Source organism: Pundamilia nyererei, unplaced genomic scaffold, assembly GCF_000239375.1.
Source record: "Pundamilia nyererei isolate P.nyererei 1_Seehausen unplaced genomic scaffold, PunNye1.0 scaffold00114, whole genome shotgun sequence".
In the NCBI taxonomy this organism is placed as follows: Eukaryota; Metazoa; Chordata; class Actinopteri; order Cichliformes; family Cichlidae; genus Pundamilia; species Pundamilia nyererei.
The window spans coordinates 435,810-461,848 of NW_005187515.1; the positions used below are offsets into that span (position 1 = coordinate 435,810).

At 40.4% G+C, this 26,039-nt stretch overlaps 5 protein-coding genes across 7 annotated transcripts in view; 2 read left to right on the forward strand and 3 right to left on the reverse strand.

The window, feature by feature from the left end:
• Nucleotides 1-3,754: 3,754 nt before the first annotated feature.
• LOC102204312 (ubiquitin thioesterase OTUB1) lies at nt 3,755-7,886 on the forward strand. Its single transcript, XM_005741831.1, has 7 exons — nt 3,755-3,851; nt 5,753-5,814; nt 6,231-6,329; nt 6,457-6,575; nt 6,823-6,907; nt 7,245-7,439; nt 7,629-7,886. The coding sequence occupies exons 1-7, from the start codon at nt 3,770-3,772 to the stop codon at nt 7,824-7,826; spliced, it is 840 nt and encodes a 279-aa protein (XP_005741888.1). The 5' UTR covers nt 3,755-3,769; the 3' UTR covers nt 7,827-7,886.
• A 741-nt stretch (nt 7,887-8,627) lies between these two features.
• On the forward strand, nt 8,628-10,204 carry cskmt (citrate synthase lysine methyltransferase). The gene is made up of 2 exons (XM_005741832.1): nt 8,628-8,829; nt 9,483-10,204. Exons 1-2 carry the CDS (start codon nt 8,751-8,753, stop codon nt 10,157-10,159), a joined length of 756 nt encoding a protein of 251 aa, XP_005741889.1. The 5' UTR covers nt 8,628-8,750; the 3' UTR covers nt 10,160-10,204.
• Nucleotides 10,205-11,654: 1,450 nt separating this feature from the next.
• On the reverse strand, nt 11,655-13,579 carry LOC102204898 (ependymin-like). The gene is made up of 6 exons (XM_005741833.2): nt 13,284-13,579; nt 13,068-13,102; nt 12,799-12,933; nt 12,522-12,714; nt 12,287-12,374; nt 11,655-12,052 (listed from the first exon to the last, which is right to left on the reverse strand). The coding sequence occupies exons 1-6, from the start codon at nt 13,396-13,398 to the stop codon at nt 11,929-11,931; spliced, it is 690 nt and encodes a 229-aa protein (XP_005741890.1). The 5' UTR covers nt 13,399-13,579; the 3' UTR covers nt 11,655-11,928.
• Nucleotides 13,580-14,079: 500 nt separating this feature from the next.
• On the reverse strand, nt 14,080-16,248 carry LOC102205178 (ependymin-like). The gene is made up of 6 exons (XM_005741834.2): nt 16,049-16,248; nt 15,878-15,912; nt 15,360-15,494; nt 14,704-14,890; nt 14,529-14,616; nt 14,080-14,428 (listed from the first exon to the last, which is right to left on the reverse strand). The coding sequence occupies exons 1-6, from the start codon at nt 16,113-16,115 to the stop codon at nt 14,299-14,301; spliced, it is 642 nt and encodes a 213-aa protein (XP_005741891.2). The 5' UTR covers nt 16,116-16,248; the 3' UTR covers nt 14,080-14,298.
• A 2,094-nt stretch (nt 16,249-18,342) lies between these two features.
• Nucleotides 18,343-26,039, reverse strand: part of alpk1 (alpha-kinase 1) — a 15,671-nt gene continuing 7,974 nt past the window's right edge. For all 3 annotated transcript variants that reach the window (XM_005741836.2, XM_005741835.2, XM_005741837.2), the window contains 5 exons: nt 21,837-23,535; nt 20,451-20,598; nt 20,215-20,377; nt 19,489-19,675; nt 18,343-19,406 (listed from right to left, as the gene is read on the reverse strand). In XM_005741836.2, the coding sequence (XP_005741893.1) occupies nt 19,195-19,406; nt 19,489-19,675; nt 20,215-20,377; nt 20,451-20,598; nt 21,837-23,535 (2,409 nt within the window). In that variant the 3' untranslated portion in view covers nt 18,343-19,194. The remainder of the gene's footprint in view (nt 19,407-19,488; nt 19,676-20,214; nt 20,378-20,450; nt 20,599-21,836; nt 23,536-26,039) is intronic.

Here is a 26,039-nt window from a genome sequence, read left to right on the forward strand (position 1 = left end):
GGCATAATACTGTATTCCCCAAATGTTTGCAGAGCTACTGGAAACCAAAGACAATATCACACATTTTCCAGTGCAGCAAATTCAGCATCATCACCGATGATATTCCTTTCTGAGCTTTCACAACACAGCTGTTGCTCTAACCAGCTGCAGGTGAATGCAGCTGCCCGAGCTTATGAGGGGATATCGAAAGCACTTGTTGTGGAAAAAACAGGAAATACAGGAGGAGTAAACAAGGCTGTGGGAAAGTCGGTAAATCTAAAAAGTAGATTGCAAGAGATTGTGGTGAGTGTAAGAGTAACTGCCTGTGTTACATTCTCTTACACAACATTGGTTGGGACCTGATCCAGATTTTTTTGGCTTGTTCATCTCTGGCCACACCTGCAACCTCCATACCTTCATATTGTCTTACTGTCCTGCCGCCGTAGGCACTGAGACAGTTTGAATCAGATGAAACCTTAATACCAAAACAAGATTAATGTCCCTTACATGTAGTGATCTGTAAATCTGTACAAATACACGAGTGATCTCCCTTTTCTTAAAAAAACAAAGAACAAAAAAACCAAACAAAGAAAACTACAAACGCCTTTGAAATAGAGCTGTAATACTTAAATCTGAAGTAACAAAGACACAGCATAGTAACAACAACAAATAAAATGTGCTGCATCCATCTGCCAGGTGACGCATCCTTCTGCCTCAGTGGCCTCTTTCACATGCACATAGTACATGTGTACTGCAAACATACTGATGTATACATATATAAGATTAGAGATGAAAAAGCATATACGAAGCATGCACACTTAATACATTAGAGTGCATTTATGTTCAGTCTGTCGATGTTTACACACACAGTATGAATGTCAACGTCAATGGAATCTGGAAAAGCTGCCAAATATTTGGAAAACATAGTTAGAATTGATCAGTCTGTAAGTATTCCTGGATTCTCACAAAGCAGATCATAGAAATGAAAAAAAAGGTTGCCACACATGGACTTTCTGTACAGTTTGGAACATTTCCTCCAAAAGAGGACCGTGTCTTTCCAAAAGGAGTTTCACAGGGACATGTTACAGCCTTTGATTGCAGCATAAAAGCCAAACATGTATTGTTTATCTGTGTACACATTTAAAAAAAAATATCTGTTATGAGTATTGGGGAAAATGTGCCAAAGGGAAAACATGAAAAAAAAAACAGGTTTGCTATTCTGACAAATATGAAGTATTATATTGTTTGTTACATACATTTTATTGTTTCCTTTTTGTTATGTTATCTGCTGTAAATACGACTTTTTTCCGAGACACTTGTCTGATGTTGTTTTAGTTGTGTAAAAAGTGTGCTGGGACAGTTTGTGGCAAACTTAAAGTGATGTGTGACTATTATCTGGCAGCACCTAACAAATGAGAAGCCATAATGTCTGAAAGCAAATGCATTTGCAGACAGCGCCCCCTGGTGTATACTGCTGGAAAGTGCAGGGGCCTGACTGAGGCAACAAACTGCAGAACTAACCAACTATGAAAGATTGTGATCCAGATGATCTTTTTGGACATTTGCCTGGATTTCTAATTATTTGGAGCGCTTTGGATGGTTATCAGCTAGTACTGATGGGTTGAAATAAATGTATGTGGTTTTTCTAAAGGTGCAGGTGTACAGCACTTTAGTTACTCATTTAGTCATTCATTTTTTAAACTATTTTTTATATTGTAGAAAAAACTGAAGGCACAGAAACTATTACATTTTGTAGTTTTCTTCTTCTTTGAGCTGCTCCAGTCTGTCTCTACCAACCGTCTGCATGTCCTCCTTTACTTCATCCATAATCTCCCTCTTTGGTCTTGCTCCCAAAGAACATCTTTGCCACCTCCGCCTCCCGACTTCATCTCCAAATCATACATCACAGCAGGTCTCACTTTTAAACCTTCCCTTTTGGGGTTTTTTGCTGCCTATGTTCACTGTCTGTTGCTTTGGTTGATCCCAGGTATTTAAACCCATCTGCCCTCACAGCTGAAATCAAAAAAGATTCAAGTATAACGCCAATTCTTGCCTCTTCAGTCTCAGTGCTCTCACTCAGTAGGTACTGTTAATTGCAGAATTAGGAGGCTAATTAACCTTTTCACTGCAGCTCCTGGGACTTCTGGTCTCCTTCCCCAGAGGCTCTCCTTGTAATAGGAGCTTCATCATCACATCAGATGGGTTTTTTCACTTGAAACAGAACTTGCTCAAAGCGGGGACGTTGGGATACCAACAGTTTTTGCTCTTTTGTTGTAGTTATCGTAGCAAACTAAACCTTAAAGAAACATCTTGGCCACTGAATAATTTACTATATTTTTAGTTCCTGTCCAATGGCTTCTATCACTGTGCATTGTCCATATATCCAATTGCTTCATCAGAGTTAATGTAGTCATCTTGGTTGCAACAGGATGAATATGTTTAAATGAACCAGCACCCACTGAGTCATGCTAACTGTCAGAGTCCTCGAACCACAGGCACAGCAGGAGGAGTGGCAGCCTTCCTCAAGGCTGGTTCTGCCCTACTTTGTTCCTGCTAAAAGGGTGTTTTTCCTCCCCACTGTCACAGAGTGCTTACTCATATGCGCTTGTTGTTGTGATTGTTGGGGTTTTCCTAAGAGTACTGTTGGGCAAGGGTGTCAAACATAAATCGGTCTGGTAAAGACTCCAGTTCAGACCACTGGACAGCTATGATAAATATGATGGAGTTTAATTTTTCCATGCATCTTAATGTTTTCCCCTCCCTTATGGAAATTCATGCATCAAAACTAATAGATAAACAATTAGATGGCAGGACCCTTTCTGTTTTTTCTTAACTACTGATTCTGATACTATCAAAATGTCTCTTTTTTTTCATCCATAGTAACAAAACAAAACAAAAAAGATAAATAAATACATTTAAAAAACAGGATGTTTCCTGTGAATTAAGAAAAACGTTGTTTTGTAATAATAGGGCAGACTGGAGAATGAGCTACCAGTTTTTTTTAGAAATGTAATTTGACACTTTTATTTCTTAAAATGTATGCCCAAAGAGAGACGCAAGAGATTTCTTACATTTATGTATTTATATTTAGATATGTTGTTGAAAGTGCTCTGCTTTTTCTAATACTAAGATCAAATGTGCAGTTAAACACCTTTATACTGACAGGAAAGGGCCAACTCAAAATCACAGAGGATGAATGTTTGTGGTATTTTTACCTTCATCACAGATATTAAAGAACAGCCAATAACTTAATAAATAAAAACAAGCCATTTAGAACTAACGTATGCAGGGATTTTCTAACTCCTTAGCCCTTCTAATTTTAGAGTGAATTAATGCATAACTTTCCCCATGTTTGCAATTAAACAAATGACCCCAAACCAGTGACTGTACAGGTCTGTGAGGGTCCATGGTTTTGTGGAAGGACTGCACACTTCACCTGCCTCATAATCCTGCCTGACCCTCAGAAAAGAAACCTGTTATAATGGCGTGGAGCAACAACACGAACCCTTTGACAACACTACCAAATATTCTATTCATTTTAGTTAAAGTTTTTAATTAATAAAGAAATAAATGTATATTAAATATGGTATAATACTGTAATTATATAAATAAATGCATTATTTACTGGAAGCCTCGTACGACGCTTTAGCTTTGTTAACAAAGTCATTATTCATGCGAAAAGGTTGCCCACCAACTAAATGAATGAATGAATGAATAAATAAATAAATAAATAAATAAGTAAATAAAGTAAGTTTACCGCTGGCCTGCGCTCGGAAGTGTGCGACGAGTGATGTCATGCGGAGGGAGGAAACCGATCTCAACAGCTAAGATGGCGGAGGAGCAGCAAGAGTCATCACAGGGAGAGATGGAGGGTGAGAGAAACAGTTACACCAACAAATGTCAAGCAAAGTGCGCTGTCATTTCTCTTCTAAACAAAGCTCTTATTCACACGAGCATCTGTAAAGCGTTTCAGCCGTTACCTCCTCCGTGCTGAATCTGGCTGATGTGCAGCGGTGAGGGGCACACAGAGGCCAGAGCTTCTGGGCTAACGTTAGCTAGCTGCCACTGCTACACAAAGAAAAAAAAGCTTGTTTAGTTAATGTCAGGGCAGCAGTGAGTGACAGTTCCAGAGGTTTTGACTTTTGGAAATGCTTAAAATGTGTACTTAATATTAAAGAAAAGACGTCGTATTTTTAGTTTGTAAAACTGCGACTGTCGTCGTGGCTAAAATTTGTTTTGTTTTCGCACAAGTCGCGCTAGCCAAGTTTAGCTGACTGACGTTAGCTTGTAGGTTAACTTGTTTTCATGTTAAATGCTGACCAAGGGCTAAATGCGCTCTTGTTTGCTTATTGGTGTCGGCAGGTGACGAAAACGGAAAGGGGAAGTGTGTCTTTGTCAATTGATTTATTCCAGATTTTATTACATTTTGTTTACATGCAGCTGTCTGGCATTATAACGAAATCAGTGGTTTCGCCAGTGAGAAGGAAAACACCGAGCTAAAAGGGCTTTTTGACAAAAGACAAACCTTTAAAGCAAAACGACATGCAGGACCTGGCAACGTTACTTTTATTAAGATACTAGTTCCTTACCTACACTGTATTACGGGTAATCAAGTTTATTTATTTATTTTTACATCCAAGATAATGTAGTCGCATTTAATTGTGATTGCTAAATCCAAGCTAGGCATTTTAAAAAATATCCTAGAATAACCAAGTAATATAAAGTTATTTCAGTTTTAGTCCCTGGCTTGTCCGGGTATTACATTGTCACACAGCGTTGCAGGTGCAATGCAGGTACACTGACAGTGTCACTAGGTCACATCTGCTTAAACACACCAATTGTAAAAGTGAATTCAGTCAGAGATGGCCCAAATAGGCTTGTTCTGAATCCCATCCAATACCGATACCTTAGCTTTGCTATCTGCTAATACTGACTAGCGATAGGATACCGGTTTTAAATGAATAATCTATATCAATGTGAGCAAGAGACTAGAAAGTATTCTTTTATGTTTCAGGAAACACGAGACTCAAGTTAAAACATTTCCTAACTTCGAAAAAACTAAAAAGGAATGAATAAATAAATATAATTCTATACAATTTTTGGTATTTGTTAGTGAATTAAAAGAAAACAGCTCTAGGATACACGTGGCAAAGTAAACACAGAGCAACACAGAAGTGAATCGAATGGGCTGGCTCGTTATCACTGATAGCCGGTCCAGTTTTCACGGTTGCTATCGGATCAATATCCAATCCAAATATTGAATTTGTGCAACAGTTGTTTTCCTAGTAGCAAATGCTTGCATCCTAACTTTCTGAAACACTAAAAGCTGGAACTAGCTTTCAGTTCATCCTTTTTTCAATTTTTTCATTTTTTTAAACCACAGATCTGGGCAGTAGATCACATTAGGGTCCCTCTACTAAAGACGTTAACCTAATCAGTTTTTAAACATTTGAGTTTTCTCAGACTAGCATCCTTTGACGAAACATTAACACCTCTATACAGCTTGCACAGTTTGGGAAGATGGAGTTGTGCTTTGATACTGTAGATGTTTGTAGGGCAGTTTCAGTCTCAGTTTCAGAACTGTTACAGTGCTATTGTCTGTATATAGCACCATAAATGCTACTACATTTATGGTATTGTAAATCTGCTTCTAGTCTGATGTGCAGTTAAAATCCCAATGCCACAGCTTCACCCTCCTCCATGTCGGCCAGTATGTCATTTAAGTACTACTCTACTCCTGAAGCCTCTTAAATATGTCACTCTTGTCTTACAGGAGTGAACTGCCTAGCATATGATGAGGCCATAATTGCTCAACAGGACCGGATTCAGCAGGAGGTAAGAAAGCCTTTAGTTTGGAAAGCAAAAAGAAATAAAGATGACTTTGTGTTATTCTCGGGATCCGGATGAACAAATTTCCACATTCCACTGTCTTTATTTATTTATTTTTTATTTATTTTTTTCACAGTTACAACTTCAGAAATCTCAGATGACATGTGGACAGGGCTATAAAAGCATCATTTGCACTCTGAACACAAATGAGATGCATTTCTTTGAGAATCTATCTGTGCAGTAATTACACTGACCTTGACCTGTAACAGGCTTTATGTGCACAGCTGTGAGATTATGATGAGCATAAAAAGAAATGTCACTAATGCATAATCACTGACATACTGTTTAATAAAAAGTCTAAAAACAAGTATTGAGATGGATTGCAATGACTAATTTGCAATTTTGTGTGTGTGGTTGTGCAGATAGCCAACAGTAACCCTTTAGTGTCAGACAGACAGGACCTGTCGGTGCTGCAGAGCGAGTACGCTGAGGATGACACGGTTTATCAGCTCAAGATCAAGGTCAGTCAGAGCGCTGCACCTCTCAGGTTACTGCAGCCACACGTCAATCCAAAGTTTCTCTGTTTAAATTCGCAAAAACTGTTTTGGATCTGGTGTTACAGATTTTTAAAAATTATTGTTATTACAGGACCTGCACAAAAAATACGCGTACATTCGCAAGACGCGACCAGATGGAAACTGTTTCTACAGAGCCTTTGGCTTTGCACATCTCGAGTCCCTGCTAGATGACAGCAAAGAACTTCAGAGGTGAGTGCCAGAGTGGTTACTGTGTGTGCTCTGCTGGCTGTTAGTGTCTATGCTCAAATTCACACTTCATCATCATCTCAGACGATTTAAATGCGTTCTGCTGCTGTTCTGTCTGTTCATCGGATGTATGAGTGTGTGTGGGCAGTACACTGTGTTCTGTTTTCAATATTTTAAAATTCGGATAAGCACATAGGCGGCTGTAATATTTACAATTTTTACTTTTTAAATACACATTTTGTCTCATCAGGTTCAAAGCAGTTGCAGCTAAAAGTAAACTGGATCTGGTTAACGAAGGTTTCACTGAGTTTACTATTGAAGATTTTCACAATACTGTGAGTATTCTGCCAAACCTAAATGACTATTTTTGTGAAGTTGCTACAAATGCAAATGGATGTCATCTAGTTAGATACATTTGTTTTATTGTCTGTTTTTTTTTTTTTACATTGTTGCTGTAAATAAGCTTAAAAAAAGAGGTGTAAAACCCTCAACCTGATTGACAGCATATCATTTGTTATGTTGGTTAAGGTGCAAATGATTTTTCCTTATTGATTAGCCAATTTTAGATGGCCATCTGCCAGAGCACATGTTTTGGCCAGTTAAATAGAAAGTTGGCAAAGCTGAGGCCTGAGTACATGAGTCTAAACATGTAAATCTTGTCTTTCTTGCTAGTTCATGGACCTGATTGACCTATGTGAGAAACAGCCGAGCCTGCAGGAGCTGCTGAACTCCTTCAATGACCAGAACGTATCAGACTATGTGGTGGTGTACCTGCGGTTGCTCACCTCAGGCTACTTGCAGCGACAGCATACCTTCTTTCAGCATTTCATAGAGGGTGGGCGCACTGTCAAGGAGTTCTGCCAGCAGGTGAAGGTTTTCCCTACGTAGATAATCATTTTCCTGCTTTTAAATTTAAATATAATGTACGTAACTGTTGAACTGTTATGACAGACGTTATTGTGTAAAAGAGTACACTGTTTGCCATTCTGGTATAAAAAACACGTTTTATTGTCTGAAACTCGCACCTAATGTGCTTTTTTCTTCTCTTTTTCCAAGGAGGTAGAGCCAATGTCTAAAGAAAGTGACCACATTCACATCATCGCCTTAGCTCAGGCCTTGGACGTATCCATTCTGGTGGAGTACATGGATAGAGGAGAGGGAGGAACAGTCAATCACCACGTCTTTCCCGAAGGCGGAGACCCCCGCATCTTCCTCCTCTATAGACCTGGCCATTACGACATCTTGTACAAATAGCACTCCTGGCCACAGCCCATCTCATGCATCTCCTGCTGTGTGCCGCAGCAGCGCATTCAAGAAATCCTACCAGCAGCCATGCTGATGAAACATACATCTGTGTATGAGATTACACTCGTGTATTTGGAAAAAAAAAAACGAAAAAGAGAGAGAAAATCACATTACTTGCCTCATTTGCCCTTCTTGCCCCAAACCCCCAAATTTACCTTCAGTCATGACAAAATGATTAAATTAAAAAAAAAAATCTTTGGAAATATAGAAGTGACTCCAACCATTTAGAGTTGTACAGGGTTTTTTTTTTCTTTTGTGGTTGTAAATGTTATCTACTTTGTTTCTTTTCCTTTGTTACACTGCGTTTCATTGAGTTTTATTAAAGCAATTTACATCTTATTTCTTGTGTCAGTATGATTTGTTTTTCAGTTAAATATTGAAAGTCTTTTTGTGTAAACAACACTGCACGTTGATGCATATTTGATGTCAGTACTGTGCTGCATCCATCTGTAGGAACCTGGTATAACCATACTTGAATTGAAAGCATTATTGCATTATTCCTGCAGGGAGAGGAGAAAGACGAATATGGGACCAAACAGTAATAAATTGTATATGACCTACAAGAGAAAACGTACATGTTAAAAGGTTTTTGGTACCTAGAAAGCGTTTGATATGTAGTTCTCAATATACAGATGTCAGTGATGTACACGGACAGCTGCTTTTTGACAGAATGGTTAAGTGGGTGTATGTTGTTTACGCTTGCACTCACACATGCGCAGTTCCGTCACTGCAGCATAACCGAACCAAAGATCGTCTATAACCATAAAATACTTTGCTCTTTAGCATTTTATGGACGTTGAGTCCTGTTGGTACCAAGAAAAAATACCAAAGTGAGAACTCTTACGTTAAAGGTTAGAGTGAAACTAAGGCAAGATGTCTCCGTTTTTAAAGTCGTTTTTGTCCGGCAGAAGAGTTTTGGGGGCTTATTTGCGGTATCATTCTTCTCTAACTGGTATGTATAAACATGTTATATTTTTTTAATACCAGGCTAGCCTGACTGAGATGTGTTCATGACATTTCATGCTACACGTGACTGCAGACTAATAAGCTACAGCTAGCAACTAGCTACAACACCTTAGCCATTCACAGAGACGAAGGACTCTGCTGTGACTGGGGTGCAAGCTAGTGACGTATTCACTGAAAAAAAAGCAGTTGTACCACGAGGTAGTCCTGTAGTACAGTCGGCTGCTAGTTTACACGTTAAAGCCCATTAAAGGTCATCGTAGCTGTGTAGAAAGATGTGCTTTAAGTCTCTAATCGCAGCCGCAGTGTGTCTTCTAAACACTTAGCCAAACACCTGTCAACAACATCATAAACCGCAGCTTCCGAAAAGCTGAACCAAACAGCAAAGCATGTTTATCACGTGGATTTGACTCAAAGGTTTTGTGCATCTTTACAACAATATCAGCAATGCATAAATGTATCTTATACACACTGCTGTTGTATAAACTTGGAAATCACATCAAAGTTGAGGGAACTTCCTCAAAAGAAACTATTAGTGTCTATTTATAACCTAAGAAAAGAGCTCAGTCATGATCATGCTAAAATAACCGACGTTTTGTGTATTACTGATAACTCCTGTGTCCCATCTTTGTTTCACTGTAGCTGAACTGATTGAAAACATGGATAAGAAAGCAACCTGGGACCGCTTCTACACCGAGACCAGCAGCGGGAAAGCCACCTTCAAAAACTTTGAGTGGTTTTTTGGTTTCGATTCTGTCCGAGACTTCATCATGCCCCTCTTGCAAACTATGTCTCGCCCAAACGCTGCGCTCCACGTGGTGGATATGGGCTGTGGTACGTCAGCACTGGGACCCTCTATCTACAGTCACTCTCCTGTCTCCGTCCATGTCACTTGTGCTGACATTTCCCCCATAGCTGTGAAACTAATGCAGGAACACATTCAAGCTAAAGCCATTCAACCTCACAGCTGTTCTTCTCAAATTGAGTTCGTAGAGCTGGACTGCACACAGCTTGATAAACGCTTCAGTCCTAGTACTGTGGACCTTATAATTGACAAGGGGACCACTGATGCCTTGTTAAGGTCCAGGGAGGGGAAGCGAAATGCCAGCCTGGTCTTGAAGCAGTGTTTAAGGGTGTTGCGGAGTTCAGGGTCCTTGCTCCAGTTTTCTGATGAGGACCCTGACTCCAGGCTTATTTGGCTGGAGACGGCTGCACAGGATCCGGGAGTGATGACAGCAGATGTTGGGGTGCAGGAAGTTGGAGAGCTAAGGGGGATCCATTACTACTGCTACCAGGTGACCCCTCACCCTGCTCTATAACTGAAACTTTTTACTCCAATAAATAAATAAAATAATACAACACAATTGTCATTAATATAATTCTTTGTGTAATATCATCTCTGAACTGTAAATCAGTGTTTCATGTTTGAGTTGCATAGATTTGGAAATCTCTCTCTTTCATTACTTGTCACACACTGCCATCTAGTGGCCAGCAGGCACCCAGCATCCAGGATTTCAATCCCATCCAGCAGAACACAACACTGTGATACAATTTGCAAAGTAAATGTTCTCTATACTTACATCACACATATGCCTCTTTTAGAGAAATATTTAAAAGACATGTAGAGTAGAGTAGAAACATTTCCAGGCCTGGAGACGGCAGTTTTAGGTACACGTTAGTAATGTTTAAAGCCCAGTAGTTTTGGGCGATCATATTATGGAAGTACTTCTATATATATCTAACTTATATATAGAGAGATAAGTAGGCAAAGTTGTTGTGATGTTGTGGCAGTGTGTTTTCCAGGTTGCGACCACATTGCTCATTTCCTCTTTGTAAACAGAAGAGTAGCTCTAGGTACAAAGTACCAAAGTTACAGTGCACTACAATAGGGAAGAAAAAAAAGGGAAGAAAAAACATCAGCTAGACACATTAATGGTTTCCAATCAAATTAATATTTTTTGGCAGTGATGGATCTCCCGCATTCAGATATTATTTCTGATTTATTAATTCATGTTACTCAGATTTATTTATGAGAAACATCTAAATACCTTGCAGCTTTACATAATGCATCACAAATGTCATTCGGTTCATCCAATTCTAGCTTTTTGGGAGGGTGGGTGGGTGGAAAAGGTGTCTCTCTAACACTCTGTGGGAAGAAGCTGGACTACTCACACACAGAGAGAAACGCCACAAAGAAATGATGATGAGGGATGCTTGTTGGGAGGTAACAGTGCATTGTGCATTTCAACCTGTCAGGCAGTAGTCCCATGCGTTTTCGAATCCTCCACCATCATACCAGTCTCCAAAAGACCGGACATGTCCACCTTAAACGACTTCAGGCCAGTGGCACTCACACCAATTGCCATGAAATGCCTCGAAAAACTGGTTCTCACACACATCAACCACATGGCCCAAGACACTGCTGATAGCCCTCAGTTTGCCTACCCCCCCAGTCAATCAGTGGATGACAGGGTGTAGCAATACCCTTACACCACGCTCTGCAACATCTGGAAAGTAGCAGAATGTATGCCATTAGATTTATTTCTTGATTTGTCCAGTTTTGTTGTGGAAGGTGTGAGGTTAAAATATTCATTTGAAGTCTTCTTGAAGTGGGAATGGCAAAATGCTTCTTCAGCTTCAGGATCTTCTTTGGTGTGATACTCCTGAACTTTGCCAACATGCCACCCAGTGGGACATACCAGTGGCCTTTAGTGTTTGCGTTGTTGGTCTGTGAGTATTGATTATTGCCACACTCCTACTGCAGTTTGTACAGATCAGTGAAAAAAGTATCAGGAACAAAGTATCAGGCTCGACTTTTCTGAATTTGTTTTTATTTTCTTATGACATAAATGTTAAAACACGAATTTAACCGATAAACTGTTATGGGAAAATATTAAAAAAGAGAAACAGTGTGATTAAAAATAGATTTTAGAGGAAACGCTGCTCAATCTGATGAATGTAAAATATGTATGAAAATACTCTGATTAAATATTAGCATGAATTTTAACCAAATGAAGCTTGTTTATGAATGGCAGCAATGCAGTTCAGTGACTCATCATCATCATCATTGTCACCACCATTTGTAAAATCATTCTTTAAACAAGCTGAGAAATGTTACTGGCTCGTCTTCATCCCCCTGCTCAGCATTCATGCAGAAAAATGGCGGGTTGAGTTTTTGGGGATCGACTAATCCAATGACATTGTTATAGAAGCTGAAAAACAGAAACAAATGAAGCAAAATGAATCAGAGGATGCCAACAGTTTCCTTCAACCAGGATCACAGATTCTCAGAGACTTTAGAGTGTGAGAAAAAGCCAGTGCCCTACTGAGGGACCCAGTTCAGTGTTTACTGGCAAATATTAAGGGAAAAAACGCAACGTGACAAATAGTTTTGGAAACATGCATGAAAGTTCTAGAACAATATTAAAAGCCTTCTGCCCACTGACCTGTTGACCACCCAGTCACCGCTGCTGGTGTGGTACAGAGTACTGACGGGGATGCATCCAAACTGGGTGACAGTGGTAAAGTACTTGGCTGCAGAAACAAGAAGTGGATCACATGGGAGCCGAGGCAGCGCAACCAGACAAGCAGGTTTGTTTGTGATCAACACAAGAGAATGTCATGTGTTACAAACTAACACATGACTTTGCAATTTTTCGCTTTGATTTCCTCTTATTGTACCTGATCCCGTCTTCGTCTTCTCCTCCCCGTACCAACTGTTGACCAGGACTCCCTGTCCAGGACCAGAAGAGGCGCCCAACACAACCTGGCCCATCAGGGTGGCATTTCTTGGAACTGCCAGCGGGTGGAAGTCAGGGCTCAGATGCTGCTTAGTGCATGTGCGGTTCTTGTTGTTTATTTTGTACATAACACCCTAGAGGACAAGGCACCATTACACATTCATTTATGGTATCCAGGATAAACTTGAATGCAAATATTACTGCTGTGCCGTCGCTACCTCTCTGTACAGTAGAAGCACATCAAGGTGGTAGGTCTTATTGTCATAGAGTCCAAACTGTCTGAAGCGGATGCGCTCTCCCAGTCCATCATAGATGTACTTGGAGAATGCCAGCAGTTTCTGATTTGCAGTGGACTTTCAAACAGAGGCAAATGTTCGTCATTGCAGATTACTTCTCACAGATTACTCTGAATAACTAACAACTGCATTAGGTATCAGTTGTTATTGCAACACTCAAATGTAATCGAGGGATATGAGAGGAGACTTACCACAGACAGGCTTCCGCTCATCAGTGGCGGGTATCCTGTGAAAATTAAAGCATTTTGGAGGATTTACACTACAGATGTGCTACATTGCTAACTTGGTCATTCTACACTGAAGCAAAAACAAATCGGCACCATCAGTTCTGACGCTAAAGCAAGAGAACTGCTGCATTTGGAGACATCTGAAGAAAGACCACTTTCTTCAGATGTTTGCGTACTCACTGCAATGCCGTGGTCTCTGAGCGAGACAGCCCACGGACAGGCACACAAGCAGGACGAGGACCTTCATGCTGTTCGATTGCAGATCTGAATGTTTTCCTCTGCAACAGCTGCTCATATGACACTGCTTCAAAAATATCACTTCCTTAAAAAACAAGCAGGTGATACTCCCATTCTGTTTTCGCTGCCAAGTTTTTTGTTTGTCATTTCTCAATACGCCAGTTATGTGAGAATAAAAGTCAAGGGGAATGTCTTTTAATAGTAGAAACTGCGTTTTAGCTGTTTTGACCCCTAACTAACAAACCAAGGGGAGGAGCTAGAAGGCTGACTGAAGAGAAAGTTGAGAGGATAGACTGCATGTAGATAAAGAGCAGCATTTGTAACCTTAACCACTCCCACTTCATATGTACACAAACTACTTTAACAAGCTAGAAACTATGTCTGCTGGTAGAGGTGACTAGTGTCACCTCTCTGGTGAACCAACCCAGAAAGCAAGTAACAACTGGAAACCAGCAAGGTGGGCATTAAACATAAAGACTTTTGATCCTCCAGGACTTTTTTTTTTTTCTCTTGAAACCATTAAGTCACATGTTGTTTTTTTTGTGTCAATAGACAGATTGAGAATACATCCTTCTTTACCTTTTCTTATGAAACAAGAAATACACCGCATGCATTCATGTGTTACATTTGTACTGATGAACACAAGATGTGGCCACAACACAGTGTTAGAAAATGGGAAGTAAGAAAAGCAAATATGACAGGCAATAACCTGTTACAAAAAAAACCAAACCAAACCAGATGATTTGTCGAACCGCTTTATCATTTTCTGCATGCCAAAAAGATTGCAAAGTTCATCCCGGTTAGAGATACACAGAAAGAACAATGAGGCCAAACTCGTCCTCCATGTTTTAAACAGGAATACATGCAATTACATGCCATTCATTTTTACTTATTGAATGCCAATTTCCAACATTGGTGATCTCAGTGCACTGCGCAAGGTAAAAGCCCGGCGAAGCCTTCACTGCAGCTTAAAGAACAAGCTGGTGAAATCTTCAGGCGGCTCTCCATTCGACGTCATCTCTGTTGGGCAGAAGTCGGGGGGGTTGAGCTGACCGGGGTCAGAAATCCCAACGACGTTGTTGAAGAAGCTGGTGAGCACAAAAAAAAAGGGACACAGCTTTTACTTGGACGCACGCAAACGTATTTCATTCTACATTTTTCACACTATAGACTTGAGAGGAAACGAACCCTGTCACCATCCATCCATACTCTTGTGTCTGGTACATAGTGTTGACTGGAATGCATCCGAATTCAGTGAAGGTGGTCAGGTACTTTCCTGGAAGGACAGACATGAAATGTGTCCATAAACAGAGTGCAGATAAACAGCCAGGATGACAGTTCTGAACATTAGATGCCAACTCACCTGTGTTTCCAGGAAGATTTCCAGTCCAGGTGTTGACCAGGAGTCCTTCACCAGGTCCAGATGAGCTGCCCAGGACGGCTTGGCCCACCAGAGTTGAATTTATTGGGATTTCCATAGGATGGAAGTCTGCCTTCAGAGGCTTTTTCTTGCACGTACGAGCTTTGTCGTCGATCTCATACATGGCAGCCTGGTGCATGAGTTGTGGGGTAAGAATGAGAATTTCTTTTGCTGTTACATACAATATGATTCAGTCTAAAGATGATGGTTATTTCAGTAACTTCTGTTTGCTGAAGATGGAAATAACAACCAAAACCTAGCACAGAAATAACATATATGGGTGCTCACACCCAAAATTATGCCATAATATCTATTCTAATCAAGAGAAAGATGTGCTAACCTTAAACTAATTAAATATGCTGTCATTGTCTGGGTTTTTTTTGTTTGTTTTTTTAAATATGGCCCGCTTTTTAATTGCGTCAGTTGCACATGCTTACTAGTTCCCATTATATTCCATTAAAACATTAAGGAAAGAAAATACTTTCTTATAACATGTTGTGTTGTTGGCCTCATGCGTCTCCACTTCAGTAGAATCGTATCAGCAGTGATTTGCACACTAAAACAAATATTTGAGACGTTCTTGTGTTTGCTTTGGTCACCTCTCTGAAGAGCAGCAGGGCGTCATAGGTGAAAGACTTGTTCTGGTAGTTCCCCAGCTCCATGAGCCGGACCCTTTGTCCCCATGCATCGTACAGGTATTTGGCATAAACCCACAGCTTTTCATTCTGTGTGGACTGGAGAATATGAATGACAATTAAATGTGGTTGCACGTTTGGTTCAAGTACAACTTTCATTTTCTTTGTTTGCTTTCCAGACTGTCAGACGTGCTCACTCGCCATAAACATCAATCTGGACCTTGACCTGAGCACTGAAATGTCTGGACTTGTATCTCAACACCACAAGACCACCTCATTCCTAACTCCGATGCAGTGGCTGACACACTTTTATTCTTTTTTTTTAAATGCTTTTTACCCACTGTTCACCCAGACATTAAACAATGGGTCATATTTTATGTTTCAATCAAACATTGCTAATGCACAACAACAACAGAGGCTCATTTCTCCCTCATAATTAATAGCAATAGCAAAAGTTTTAAGTACACAAAGCATAAACTCACAACAGTGAGGGCTCCAGTCAGAAAGGGAGGGCTTTCTGCGTGAAATAAGAGAAAACAGAATTATTTATTAATATTTACAAGTCAGCGAGAGAAAACAGCAATGAGAACCCAACAGTGAGCTATCACTGTAACCACAACAGAGCTCGTCTCCGATTTCCTTCTTTTACTTACTGCATGGGCGAGGTTTCTCTGCCAGGCAGCCTGCCAGCACGCACACTAACACCACAAAGAGTTTCATCTTCGAGGAATCCGCAGACTTTCTCACAGGTAGTTGCGAAGTCTCTGTTGCTCTAGAGGAGCTGCACTTCCTTATATATGCTGACAGATGACCAGACAGGCCTAGATGCTTCCGCGTTTTATTTTCAACCAACATCTGAGGGCTCAAGTTCAGATTCGGGTGTCGTCAGGGTGAGGTTGCAGTGTAAGCCCATAAAAGGAAAGCTGGTTAATGTTTTCCAAGGGCAAGAGACTCATACAGCAGAGTGTGTGTAGACTATATTTGCTTACAAATGTACAAATTATGCAACAAAAGTTAAACATAACCCCATTATGACCACCTGCCTCATATTGTGTGATGCACTCTGTATCCTGACATCTTTCTATCAGAACCACATTTAATCTGAGCTACGGCAGCTCGTCCATTGCTCGCCCCCACGTTTTATCAGTGAGCCTTGGCTGTCCACGACCGAGTCTCTGGTTCACCACTGTTCTTCATGGACCACTTTTCATAGATACCCACACCGGCCACCGCAGATTGAGAACATCCCACAAGAGCTGCAGTGTTTGGAAATGTTCTGACTCAGTCTCCAAACAGTCACAGTTTGGCGCTCGTCAAACTCACGCTAATCGTTACGCTTGCAGTTTTTCGTGCTTCTAACACACCTTTGAGGGCAAAATGTTCACCTGCTCCCTAACATATCCCACCCACTACCACGATGAAGAGACCATCGGTGTTATTCTTCTATCTGTAGGTGCTTATAATGTTATGCCAACTCTATTCATACAGTGAGGACAAACTTCAAAAATACACCGCTTTCCAGTCGAATATTCACAACAGCGCTTATTGATACTGTGTCACTGCGCACAGTGGGCCAAGGGTAAAGCACGCTGTGTTTACAAAAGAGGGCAGCTCATAAAGTCCGAACAGGATTTTGGCCGAATGGGGACGGGTAAACATGTGCGCATGAATGACATCACTGTCATGTGACTGTAGAGGTGTGTGACTGCTGTCAGCAGACCTAACCACCTGACAGCTTTAGATAAACTTACAAACCTACTACTTTAAAATGCATTAATTACATATATAAGCCTATACAAAACTTGTGCTATACAAGAAGGCGTTTCTAATATTGCAGTTCACACACATCCTTTGCAAGTTATGCTATGTGTAGTATTACAGTGTAAATTCTCCGAATTATTTTTGCTTTCATCATTGTCATCATCTTAATAATTCTACTCTTGGCTGACTCAGTAATGCACCTTGTGAGATGTTTTTAATGTGTACGAGCAGAGCATTTCTACTGTTATCATTTTCCATTTGGAAATTGAACAAACACCAACAGTTACAAGGGTATCTGACCTACAGGTGTAGACCTGCAGCAGTCATGTGTTGCACTGAAATGATGTCAGTCAGGTCTTTCTACTGTATTCACCTTGACCATGTTGCACACCCCTTGTAAAGATAAATGGACTATATTTACATTACACTTTTCCCCATTGGCAGTTTGCAAAGCACTTTGCAAAGGGCTCCATTTAATTACCTGTTAACACACACACACCGGTACACAACTAATGGTGGATCTGCTACACAAGGTACTTTTTCTGTTGTCAGAAGCCATTTTTAGTTGATTGTCTCTGCACTACATAAACCTCGCTGCCATAAAGCACGCTGCAGGAACTCATTCCTACCACTCTCTGTAAAGTTGTATAGTAACAACTCTTCATTCTGTGACAGGTGCCACACCTGTCAGGCATATGGTCCCAAACACATTTTTGTATGCAGCTTTTTCTCACGATTTAATTTGTACATTTTATTTATTAATGCAATTTGTACTTCTCCCTTACAAATGTCAGTCTTACTAACATCATTTTTCTTTTTCTTTGTTTTTTTATCACTGTTGTAAATATATAAATTCCTGCACTATCTCATAGTATGAGGCCCTTACCAGGCACCTGTGGCCCTTTTTTTAAACTGTGCTGTTTATTGTAGACTGTACCCTTCATCGTGCTGCTGTAACACATCAATTTCCCTTGTGCAATCAATAAAGTATCTTTTTCAAACATCTATCACTCATTTATTGGACCATATGCACCAAAAACATTTCAGTAGAGAAGACTGCACAATAATCATCTTCATGTAGCCTGTTTACACAGATTTTACAGTTCACTAAACAGTGCTGGCTTTTATCATCAAAGTTAATTAATTTTTTTATCTATATTGTTACAAAAGGACAAAATATGCAGTGATACAAACAAGAAAAGAAGACAATACAACAGTTGCACATATTTGCATATTTTACATGTCATTAGAATTGTGTTCGAGTCACATGTGCATGAACGCATTGTGTGGTTATGCGGATGTGCATTATGAGACATTTTGTCAAGTTGTGCAACATTACCAAGCAAGCACAGCAATAGAGGGATTTTACAGCCCTGGGGTATTGGATCATTTTTCAGTCTAAGAGGAGTGGATTGGGGGACAGCACCACAAATAAAGGCCCCAGACCCCAAACACAACATGTTTTTATATCCCAGTAAAAGGACAGACTACTTAAAATCTTCCATAATAGCATTCAAAACGACTTCAAACAGCATCAGGTGATTCACTCCCTTTCCAGTTAGGCAGCAATCCACTCATAGAGAGGAGACAGTGATGGATAACATCTTTTAAAAAATATTTTTTCTCTTATCAAATCATGTTTCCTTGTGACTGCAGTCACATGGTTTTTGTGACTTCCAATTAAAAAAAAAAAGGTACAATAAGAAAAATTTCTGTCAGGTGTGAGATCTTTGACCACCTGATGAAAAGAGCCTAAGATGTTAACTGTTTGATAATCTGCTGACAATAATGAAACCACATAAATAATTTTGTAGCATTTGTCTCTTCAGATCCTTCTCTTATAAAAGAATGATCTCTTGTAACTAAATGTAGCACCCAAAAGCGCTTTGTAAATCTGTTACACTTCTTGCTTCCAAGAAAAGGGTGCACAGTGCATTTATCGGTACATTTAAAAAAAAGAAAAGCAGTCAGTTCCAAAAACTTGCCAAAACAAAAATTTTCAATTTTTTGTGGATAGCAATAAATAGTGTCCAACGTCTCAAAGTTTTTGAGGAGAAACGTTTGAGTTTGGGTCCAGTGGAGGTAGTTTGAGCAGGTGGCAAATCTGATTGCACTCAGGTCCATGCTGATATTTCAGGAACAAACTGAGCCCTCTGGCAGCAAAGTTAGAAGGACCCTTAGGGATCCTGGTGGAGTGAATCTGTGGGTCTGTGAGGTAGGTCAGTCCTTTGCCGTTGGCTGTCACCCATCCTGTGGAAAAATAAATGGATGACTACTAATCTTTGTCATGTGACAATATTACGTTCAGTGAAAAGCAGCAGATGTCACACACCTTGTAAATCTACAACGACTTCCTGGCCACCAGAGAACAGGTAGGTGAAGTGTCCAAATGCGAGGCCATAATCTGTAGCATGGAACATCTTCTCCTTCTTTTCAGTGTTGTTGGTCAGTTTGACAAAGTCTCCAAGCATGTAGGGCTCCACGGTTACACAGCCCACAATCTCATCTCCATCCAGAATCTGATCACCGGAAAACAAGAGAGATATTTTGTAACATTTGAAGACTGTTTGGATTCTACTGGTAGCAACAATATTACTAAAATAAATCTTTGTATTTAAATGTTACTAATCTCAGTAATCCATTGGCGCTATGTGTCTTTTGGGTTTGTGATTGGCTCTCAGCACACACATTGTTGTACTGTTGTATTGTGTTTATAAAGATAAATGGCAGTACACAGTCTGGTTTACACTCAGTGAATAATGATAAAGGCTCTCTGTCTTTGGCCCAAATCAATAAATACTTTCCACACAGAATTAAATTGTAAAAATTTGCAGATCATAGCACCTCCTAGACTAATAACCTACAGAATAATTGCTTGACTATATCACAAAACAGATTTCTAGCTCTAAACTGAAAGTATTACATTTCAAGCTGCTGCAGTCCGTACCAAACTCTGGATGTGGGCTTCTATTAAAGCTGTTTTTGCAAAGTAAGCACTTTGAATGCAACATTTGTTATCTTGAATTCCTTTAAATAAGTGTTTCCAGCAGTCCCTCACCAACAGGGCTTCTGACGGAATAAAGAAGATCTGAGCCATAACTTCTTTGTCGTAGAGACTTTTGTTGAATTCAGTCACATAGTACTGGGCTGTCATCTGTCGCTCCACATCTTTCAGAGGAAACTGGATCAGCTTTGGCTTCAAGTAATCTTTCCCCACATAACTAAGGACAAATACAGGAAAAAGATCAGACTTCAAGTCACCATATTTAGGTTGAACCAAGATTGCTACCATACTTGCTTAGCCGCTCCTCCTGGTGTAAAAACTGCACCCATATTGTTGTTCTCTGCGCGCCCTTCTCCCCCATTGAGTCACCAATGTAAACACAAGTTTCCATGGCTGTCCACAGTCCGGTGGCCTTGGAGAACTTTAAATGGAGAGCACCTAGATAGAGATCAACAGACAATTACAAGCTCTTTTGTTCTGTAAGACAAGGCTGGGGTTGATATATAAAAGCTACCCGCCTGCTGAACTCATTGGTGCTCATTTTCATGGAAAAAAAGATCATCTCAGCCCCTTAAATGGGGACATAGACCTATGGTCACGAGCTCTGGGTAGACACTGAACGAACAAGTGGCTGAAATAAGCTTTCTCTGTAGGGTGTCTGGTCTTTGCCTTAGAGATAGCACCTCAGCTGGCTCCTTACGATGTGGAAGAGTAGCGGGTTTACTCAGAGCCTCTTCTAGATGACTGAGCTCCTCATAATCGAAAGGAGCCAGCTGAGGTGCTTTGGACACCTGATAAGGAAGCCTCCTTGGCATCTCCTGGGTGAGCTCCGGAGGGAGGGGCAGCCCCAGGACACAATGGAGAGATGATATCTCTCAGCTGGTCTGGGAACGCCTCCATGTTTCCCCTGGATAAGGTAGAGGAGGTAGCTAGAGAGGGGGTCTGGGCTTCCCTGCTTAGGCTGCAGCCCCTGTAACCTGGTTCCAGATAAATGGAAGAAAATGGATGGATGTAGCCCATTGAATAAGAAACTAAAGCCAAGCCATCTGTGAAGGTGGTAATTGGTCTAATTCTTATATAGCCAGATCTGTATGATATATATATAGCATATAGATCTGGGTGTGAGCACAGAAGCCCTACTTATATGGTTTAAACCTCCTATTTATGAGAGTGCAGCTAATCAGAAGAAAGTGAGGGAGGCTTAAAGGAGTCAGAACTGCTATGTATGAAGTGAGGCGCAGCCCAGTGTAGAAAGAAAATAAGGATTGTCATAAATGTGAATCATGCAAAACTATAGAATCAGATTCCAAGTATAAATTTAAAAGGGGAGCTGGAAAAAAATGGTGCAAAATGAAATCATCACGAGTGCTGAACATAAATATCTGTGCCAAACTCTGCTGGAATCCATCCACACCTCACTCAAAACAGCAAGTGTGAACATCATGGTGTCACTACAGGGAAAGTGACAGTAGAATATATCGTTTGGGGACGGGGAATGTGAGTGTTTAAAATTTCACAGTAATCCATCCAACGCGTGATCATACATAATATATTTTACATTTAAGATATTTTTATCTAGAGTGACAGAATGATGCTGACACCCTAGAGCCATAGTTCTTCTGCAGCTCACAGAAAGTACTGATGGTGACAAAGGAAGAGCAGGAATGTAAACTTACTGTGGGCAGTTTTGTACTGCTCCAACTTGAATTTTTTCTCATCATTGTGCAACCTCTTCAACAGACAATCATTGCAAATGCCAGCCAGAAGGGCTCGGTAATCCCATTGTGACAACAAGAAGGGTTTCATAGGGACAGCATCAGCTACAGTGCTTGGGTCTAGGCAGCTGTAGCACATGGAGTTCTTCTTCTGGGGCACATTCTGCACCTCAGTTTGTTGACAACAACTTTGGTTTACCTCCAGGACTCCAAATGAACTCTTTGTAGAGGTTTCAGTGACAGGTAACAGTTCTGTGACAGCTTGAGATTGATTATTTTGCATTGCTAAAGTGCTGTTTGTTGCAGGTTGTACTTCAGTTTCTGCATTTTGGTAAACTTTGGGGCTTTTGATCGGTTGTGGTTTTAATAAAGCACGTATTTTCTGGTTTTTGCTCATGTGATCAGAAGGGGAATCATCTGTTTCAAAATCGACCGTTTCACAAATGAAGAAGCTCCCATCTGAATCTGGTGAATCGCTGTTTTGGCAAGCTCCTGCTTTGGAAATACTACTTGGTTGTGGTTTCCTGTATGTGGGAGAATTCAGATCAGCTGAAAGTTTTTCCCATGATGACTGGGAACCGAAACTGTCCCCAAGGGAGCAAGAGGATGTTATAGATAGCTGGGATAAGGACTGCACTACTCCTTCAGCTATTGCCTCAGCAGCATCAGACATCACATCCTCTTCAGAGGTCAGCGTTTCTATTTCAGCTTTTATCATCTGAAAGTTTTCTGAATCTCTGCTCATGCTGGAGGAGGAAGTGGCAGGTAGTGCAGAACTGACACCAGAGTTACAACCCTGTAAGTTTCGCTTCTTGTTTTCATGGGGAGACTGTGACTTGTCGTCTGACCTTTCTTCATCATCTTCTGTGGGTAGACAGCTCTGATTGGTCGCTCCCTCTCTATGTCCAATAGCACTGCTTCCTGTATAGCTTCTGCTGGGCTGAGAAGAGCCTGAACTTGTTATGGACACTTCCTGCCACGAGGAGCCAAGGATATCTGTGCTTTCAGGCTTTTGAGGCATATGCACGCTGGATGAATGTGAGCCTCCCTGAGCCTCTGTGTTGAGTGTGCCAGTGGTTGTCCAAAGCGCTGTTATACACAGCCTTCCTCTGTCCATCTCTATCTCATCTTTAGCATCCCTACAGTGTGTGTTAGTGGTCTCACACAGTGACTCGTGATACTTTTGGAACCGCCTCATTATCTTAGCGAAACCTGCATGAGTAAAATTTACAGAGGTGTCTTTGACATTTCTGTAGCTGTCAGGGACAAAAGACCCCTTGTCTGAATTAAGGAAAGGCTCCACTCGGAGAAGCAGCTTGACTTGGGTGACCAGGTGCATGATCTCAGTGCACAGGCTGTCTTTGTCTTGGGTACCAGCATGGCAGTAACTGTAAAAACTAGATAAAGCATTTTGACAAGCTTGAACTGCCTGTGCTACAACCTCCAAAGGAGTTCCAAGCCACTTGTGAGTGACAGTGAGGGAATAGGCAGCTTTTAGAAAGGTATGAAGCTCCTGCTTGCTGGTTACCAGATCACCCTCTGCTCTGGTGAGAAGGCCAATTGTAAATGCTTCTTGTGCCTGCTGGAGAAATGACTGTCTTTGAGAATCTGGGCACTCCACAGAGAAACTGTATGATAGCAAGCAGGTACCTTGGGTTGTCTAAAGAAAAACACAAACAGAGGAACAATTACATAAACACAGGAAAGATCTCGTTTACGATCCTACATTCTGTGCAAAAGTCTTTAGCCACCCCTCATTTCTTTACTCACTCATTTTCAGTGCCGTTCTTGTACCTGACAGTATTCAAGCATTAAGAAGAACCTAACTCAATGCATGTACTAGTACTGTGTCTACACATAACAGACAAATTATCATAGAACCAATTTTGTATCTTTAGGCATTTTGTTATTAGCAGTCTGTCACAAAAACACATAATTTGTTCCCATTATTTTGGTTAATTCTACGAAAAAGGTCAAAGATAACACAGCTCGACAGGCATATATTATTATTTTACTTAGCATATCTTGCCATGATGTGCGATTTGTGATTAAAAAAACAGAGAATTGGAGAAGAGAAAAAGTGTCAGGCCTAAAAAACTTTCTACAGTGGATGAACTTTTTTTGAAAGTCTTATCTTTAAGAAATACGAAAAAATCCAGCAAAAGGTTGACATAGGAGCTGAGGGATGCATCTAGCCCACTAGTGGATCCAGCTACTGTTTGCTCATCAAGAATGGAAAGGGAATAGGAATGGAAATAACACACAAACTACACTGAAAATCAGTGGCGACCAGAGTGACAAATCCAAATGTGAAATTTTTGGTTCAAATTGTCATCAATTTGTACAGAGTAGGCCAGGAGAGAGGTACAACAGCGAGGGTCTATGGCCATCTGTAGGCTCTGTCACTGGGGCTGCAGTGGTGTTGGTGAGCTTGTCAAAATAATGGAACCCAAACCTCAACATTACTGAAACACTGTAAGGTCAGTGGAACAAAAGCCATCCAGCATCCAAGTAAGAGCTTTGAAATGTCCTTTTAGAACGCTGAAGAGCTGTTCCCGAAAATTCCTTAAACAAATTAGAAGAAAGCTGCGTGCAGGCTGTGTTGAAGAATAAATGTGGAATTGTACTGTTTCGCCCTCTGTACTATATTGCCATGTATGTTTACACGTGTTTAAATAATTCACTGCAGGTTTTCCTATTTTCATAGTAAAATATAAAGAAATGAGGGGTGGCTTCAGAGTTTTGCGCAGTGCTATACATCCAAAAAAAAGTTGGGTCACTGTATGTAAATATAAGCAAACAGCTGACAAATCATTTAAACCCTCTATTTACCTGAAAATATCATATCAAGACATAACGAAATGATGATATTCAAAAACTGGTAAACGGCCTGTATTTGTATAGCGCTTTTCTAGTCCCTAAGGACCCCAAAGCGCTTTACACAACCTGTCATCCACCCATGCACACACTATAGTCACACATTCAAAAAAGGTCTTTTTAAAAAGTTGGGAGAAAAAGTGAAAACCAGTACTGAATGATTGTGATCTTTGAACTATTAGACATTAGAGGAAACCACTGTCTGGGTTAAGGAACTATGCATGAAAACCAGGATCCAGAATATCCCCTACCTCTGGGACTGAGGCAAAGGGGAAAACTTTCCTGTGGTCTGACTGACTAATCAAAATTTATATTTCTGACTGAATCACTGATTTTGCATCCTTTGGGTTAAAAGGAGAGGAACCATCCAGCCTGTGATCTGGACACTATACAAAGCAATGACATGGCTACACACATGTGAAACTTGCATCTCTGTGAAGGCCTTATTTATGCTGAACTAAGGCTGTCAGACACCAGATTTTTACTCTGTTAATATCAGTGCTAAAAACCACAATTACAGATTAAGAAGCATTAGTCAAATTCATCTCTAACTCGTGTTTTTTGGGGGGCAAATGAATCACAATAAAAAAACAAGCGTTGGAAAGTGGAGAATCTCTAAGTAACTATACAAAACCACATAAAAATATTTATTTTTTAAAATATCATGGTTATCATCAGTAAAAGAATACTGAAACATCTCTTATATGGACCAATATCATTTTGGGTTTTGGAGCAACACATTGCTTTTCAGGAAGGCCTCGCTTATTTCAGAATGAAAAGGCCAAACCACATTCTTCAGGTATGTCAGCAGCACAGTACAGCACTGTGATTGCTTAACTGGGATGCTAAGAGTCCTAAGCTGTCACTAATAGAATCACCTGACACGTTATCAAACATAAAATATGGCAAAGGTGACTCCGTCTTGCTCAAGTAAAGTAAAATGCTTTATCAAGCAACAAAATTATTTGCCCTCCACGTCAGTTCCCAAACACAGGTAGTGTTGAAAGACAAGCTGATTAACCACAGTAGTTAACATTGCTCAGTTCTCATGTGGTACTGAATTCAAAATCGTTTAAGCGTTTAGTTTTGCAAAAACAAAAACTATCACAGGCTAAATACAGGCTTTAAAAATCGTTAAGAAGTTAATTAACATTTTAAAAATCCCTTTTTTTGATGGAGCATTGCATTCAAGGGGATAAGTTGTCTAACCCTGCAGTCACACTAGAGAAAACAGTAGTTGAAGACCACAAAACAACCAAAATTATTGCAAACATGTGCCATGGTTTG

What these genes read in the sequence shown, in the direction of transcription:
- LOC102204312 (XM_005741831.1), top strand. Translation starts at nt 3,770, where the DNA reads ATGTCATGCGGAGGGAGGAAACCGATCTCAACAGCTAAGATGGCGGAG. An exon ending in ATCACAGGGAGAGATGGAGG is followed by an intron (nt 3,852 to 5,752) that starts GTGAGAGAAACA and finishes CTTGTCTTACAG; the next exon opens with GAGTGAACTGCCTAGCATAT. An exon ending in AGGACCGGATTCAGCAGGAG is followed by an intron (nt 5,815 to 6,230) that starts GTAAGAAAGCCT and finishes GTGGTTGTGCAG; the next exon opens with ATAGCCAACAGTAACCCTTT.
- cskmt (XM_005741832.1), top strand. Translation starts at nt 8,751, where the DNA reads ATGTCTCCGTTTTTAAAGTCGTTTTTGTCCGGCAGAAGAGTTTTGGGG. An exon ending in GTATCATTCTTCTCTAACTG is followed by an intron (nt 8,830 to 9,482) that starts GTATGTATAAAC and finishes GTTTCACTGTAG; the next exon opens with CTGAACTGATTGAAAACATG.
- LOC102204898 (XM_005741833.2), bottom strand. Translation starts at nt 13,398, where the DNA reads ATGAGCAGCTGTTGCAGAGGAAAACATTCAGATCTGCAATCGAACAGC. An exon ending in TCAGAGACCACGGCATTGCA is followed by an intron (nt 13,103 to 13,283) that starts GTGAGTACGCAA and finishes TAATTTTCACAG; the next exon opens with GATACCCGCCACTGATGAGC. An exon ending in GAAGACGAAGACGGGATCAG is followed by an intron (nt 12,375 to 12,521) that starts GTACAATAAGAG and finishes TTGTTTCTGCAG; the next exon opens with CCAAGTACTTTACCACTGTC.
- LOC102205178 (XM_005741834.2), bottom strand. Translation starts at nt 16,115, where the DNA reads ATGAAACTCTTTGTGGTGTTAGTGTGCGTGCTGGCAGGCTGCCTGGCA. An exon ending in AGAGAAACCTCGCCCATGCA is followed by an intron (nt 15,913 to 16,048) that starts GTAAGTAAAAGA and finishes TATTTCACGCAG; the next exon opens with AAAGCCCTCCCTTTCTGACT. An exon ending in TATGGATGGATGGTGACAGG is followed by an intron (nt 14,429 to 14,528) that starts GTTCGTTTCCTC and finishes TGTGCTCACCAG; the next exon opens with CTTCTTCAACAACGTCGTTG.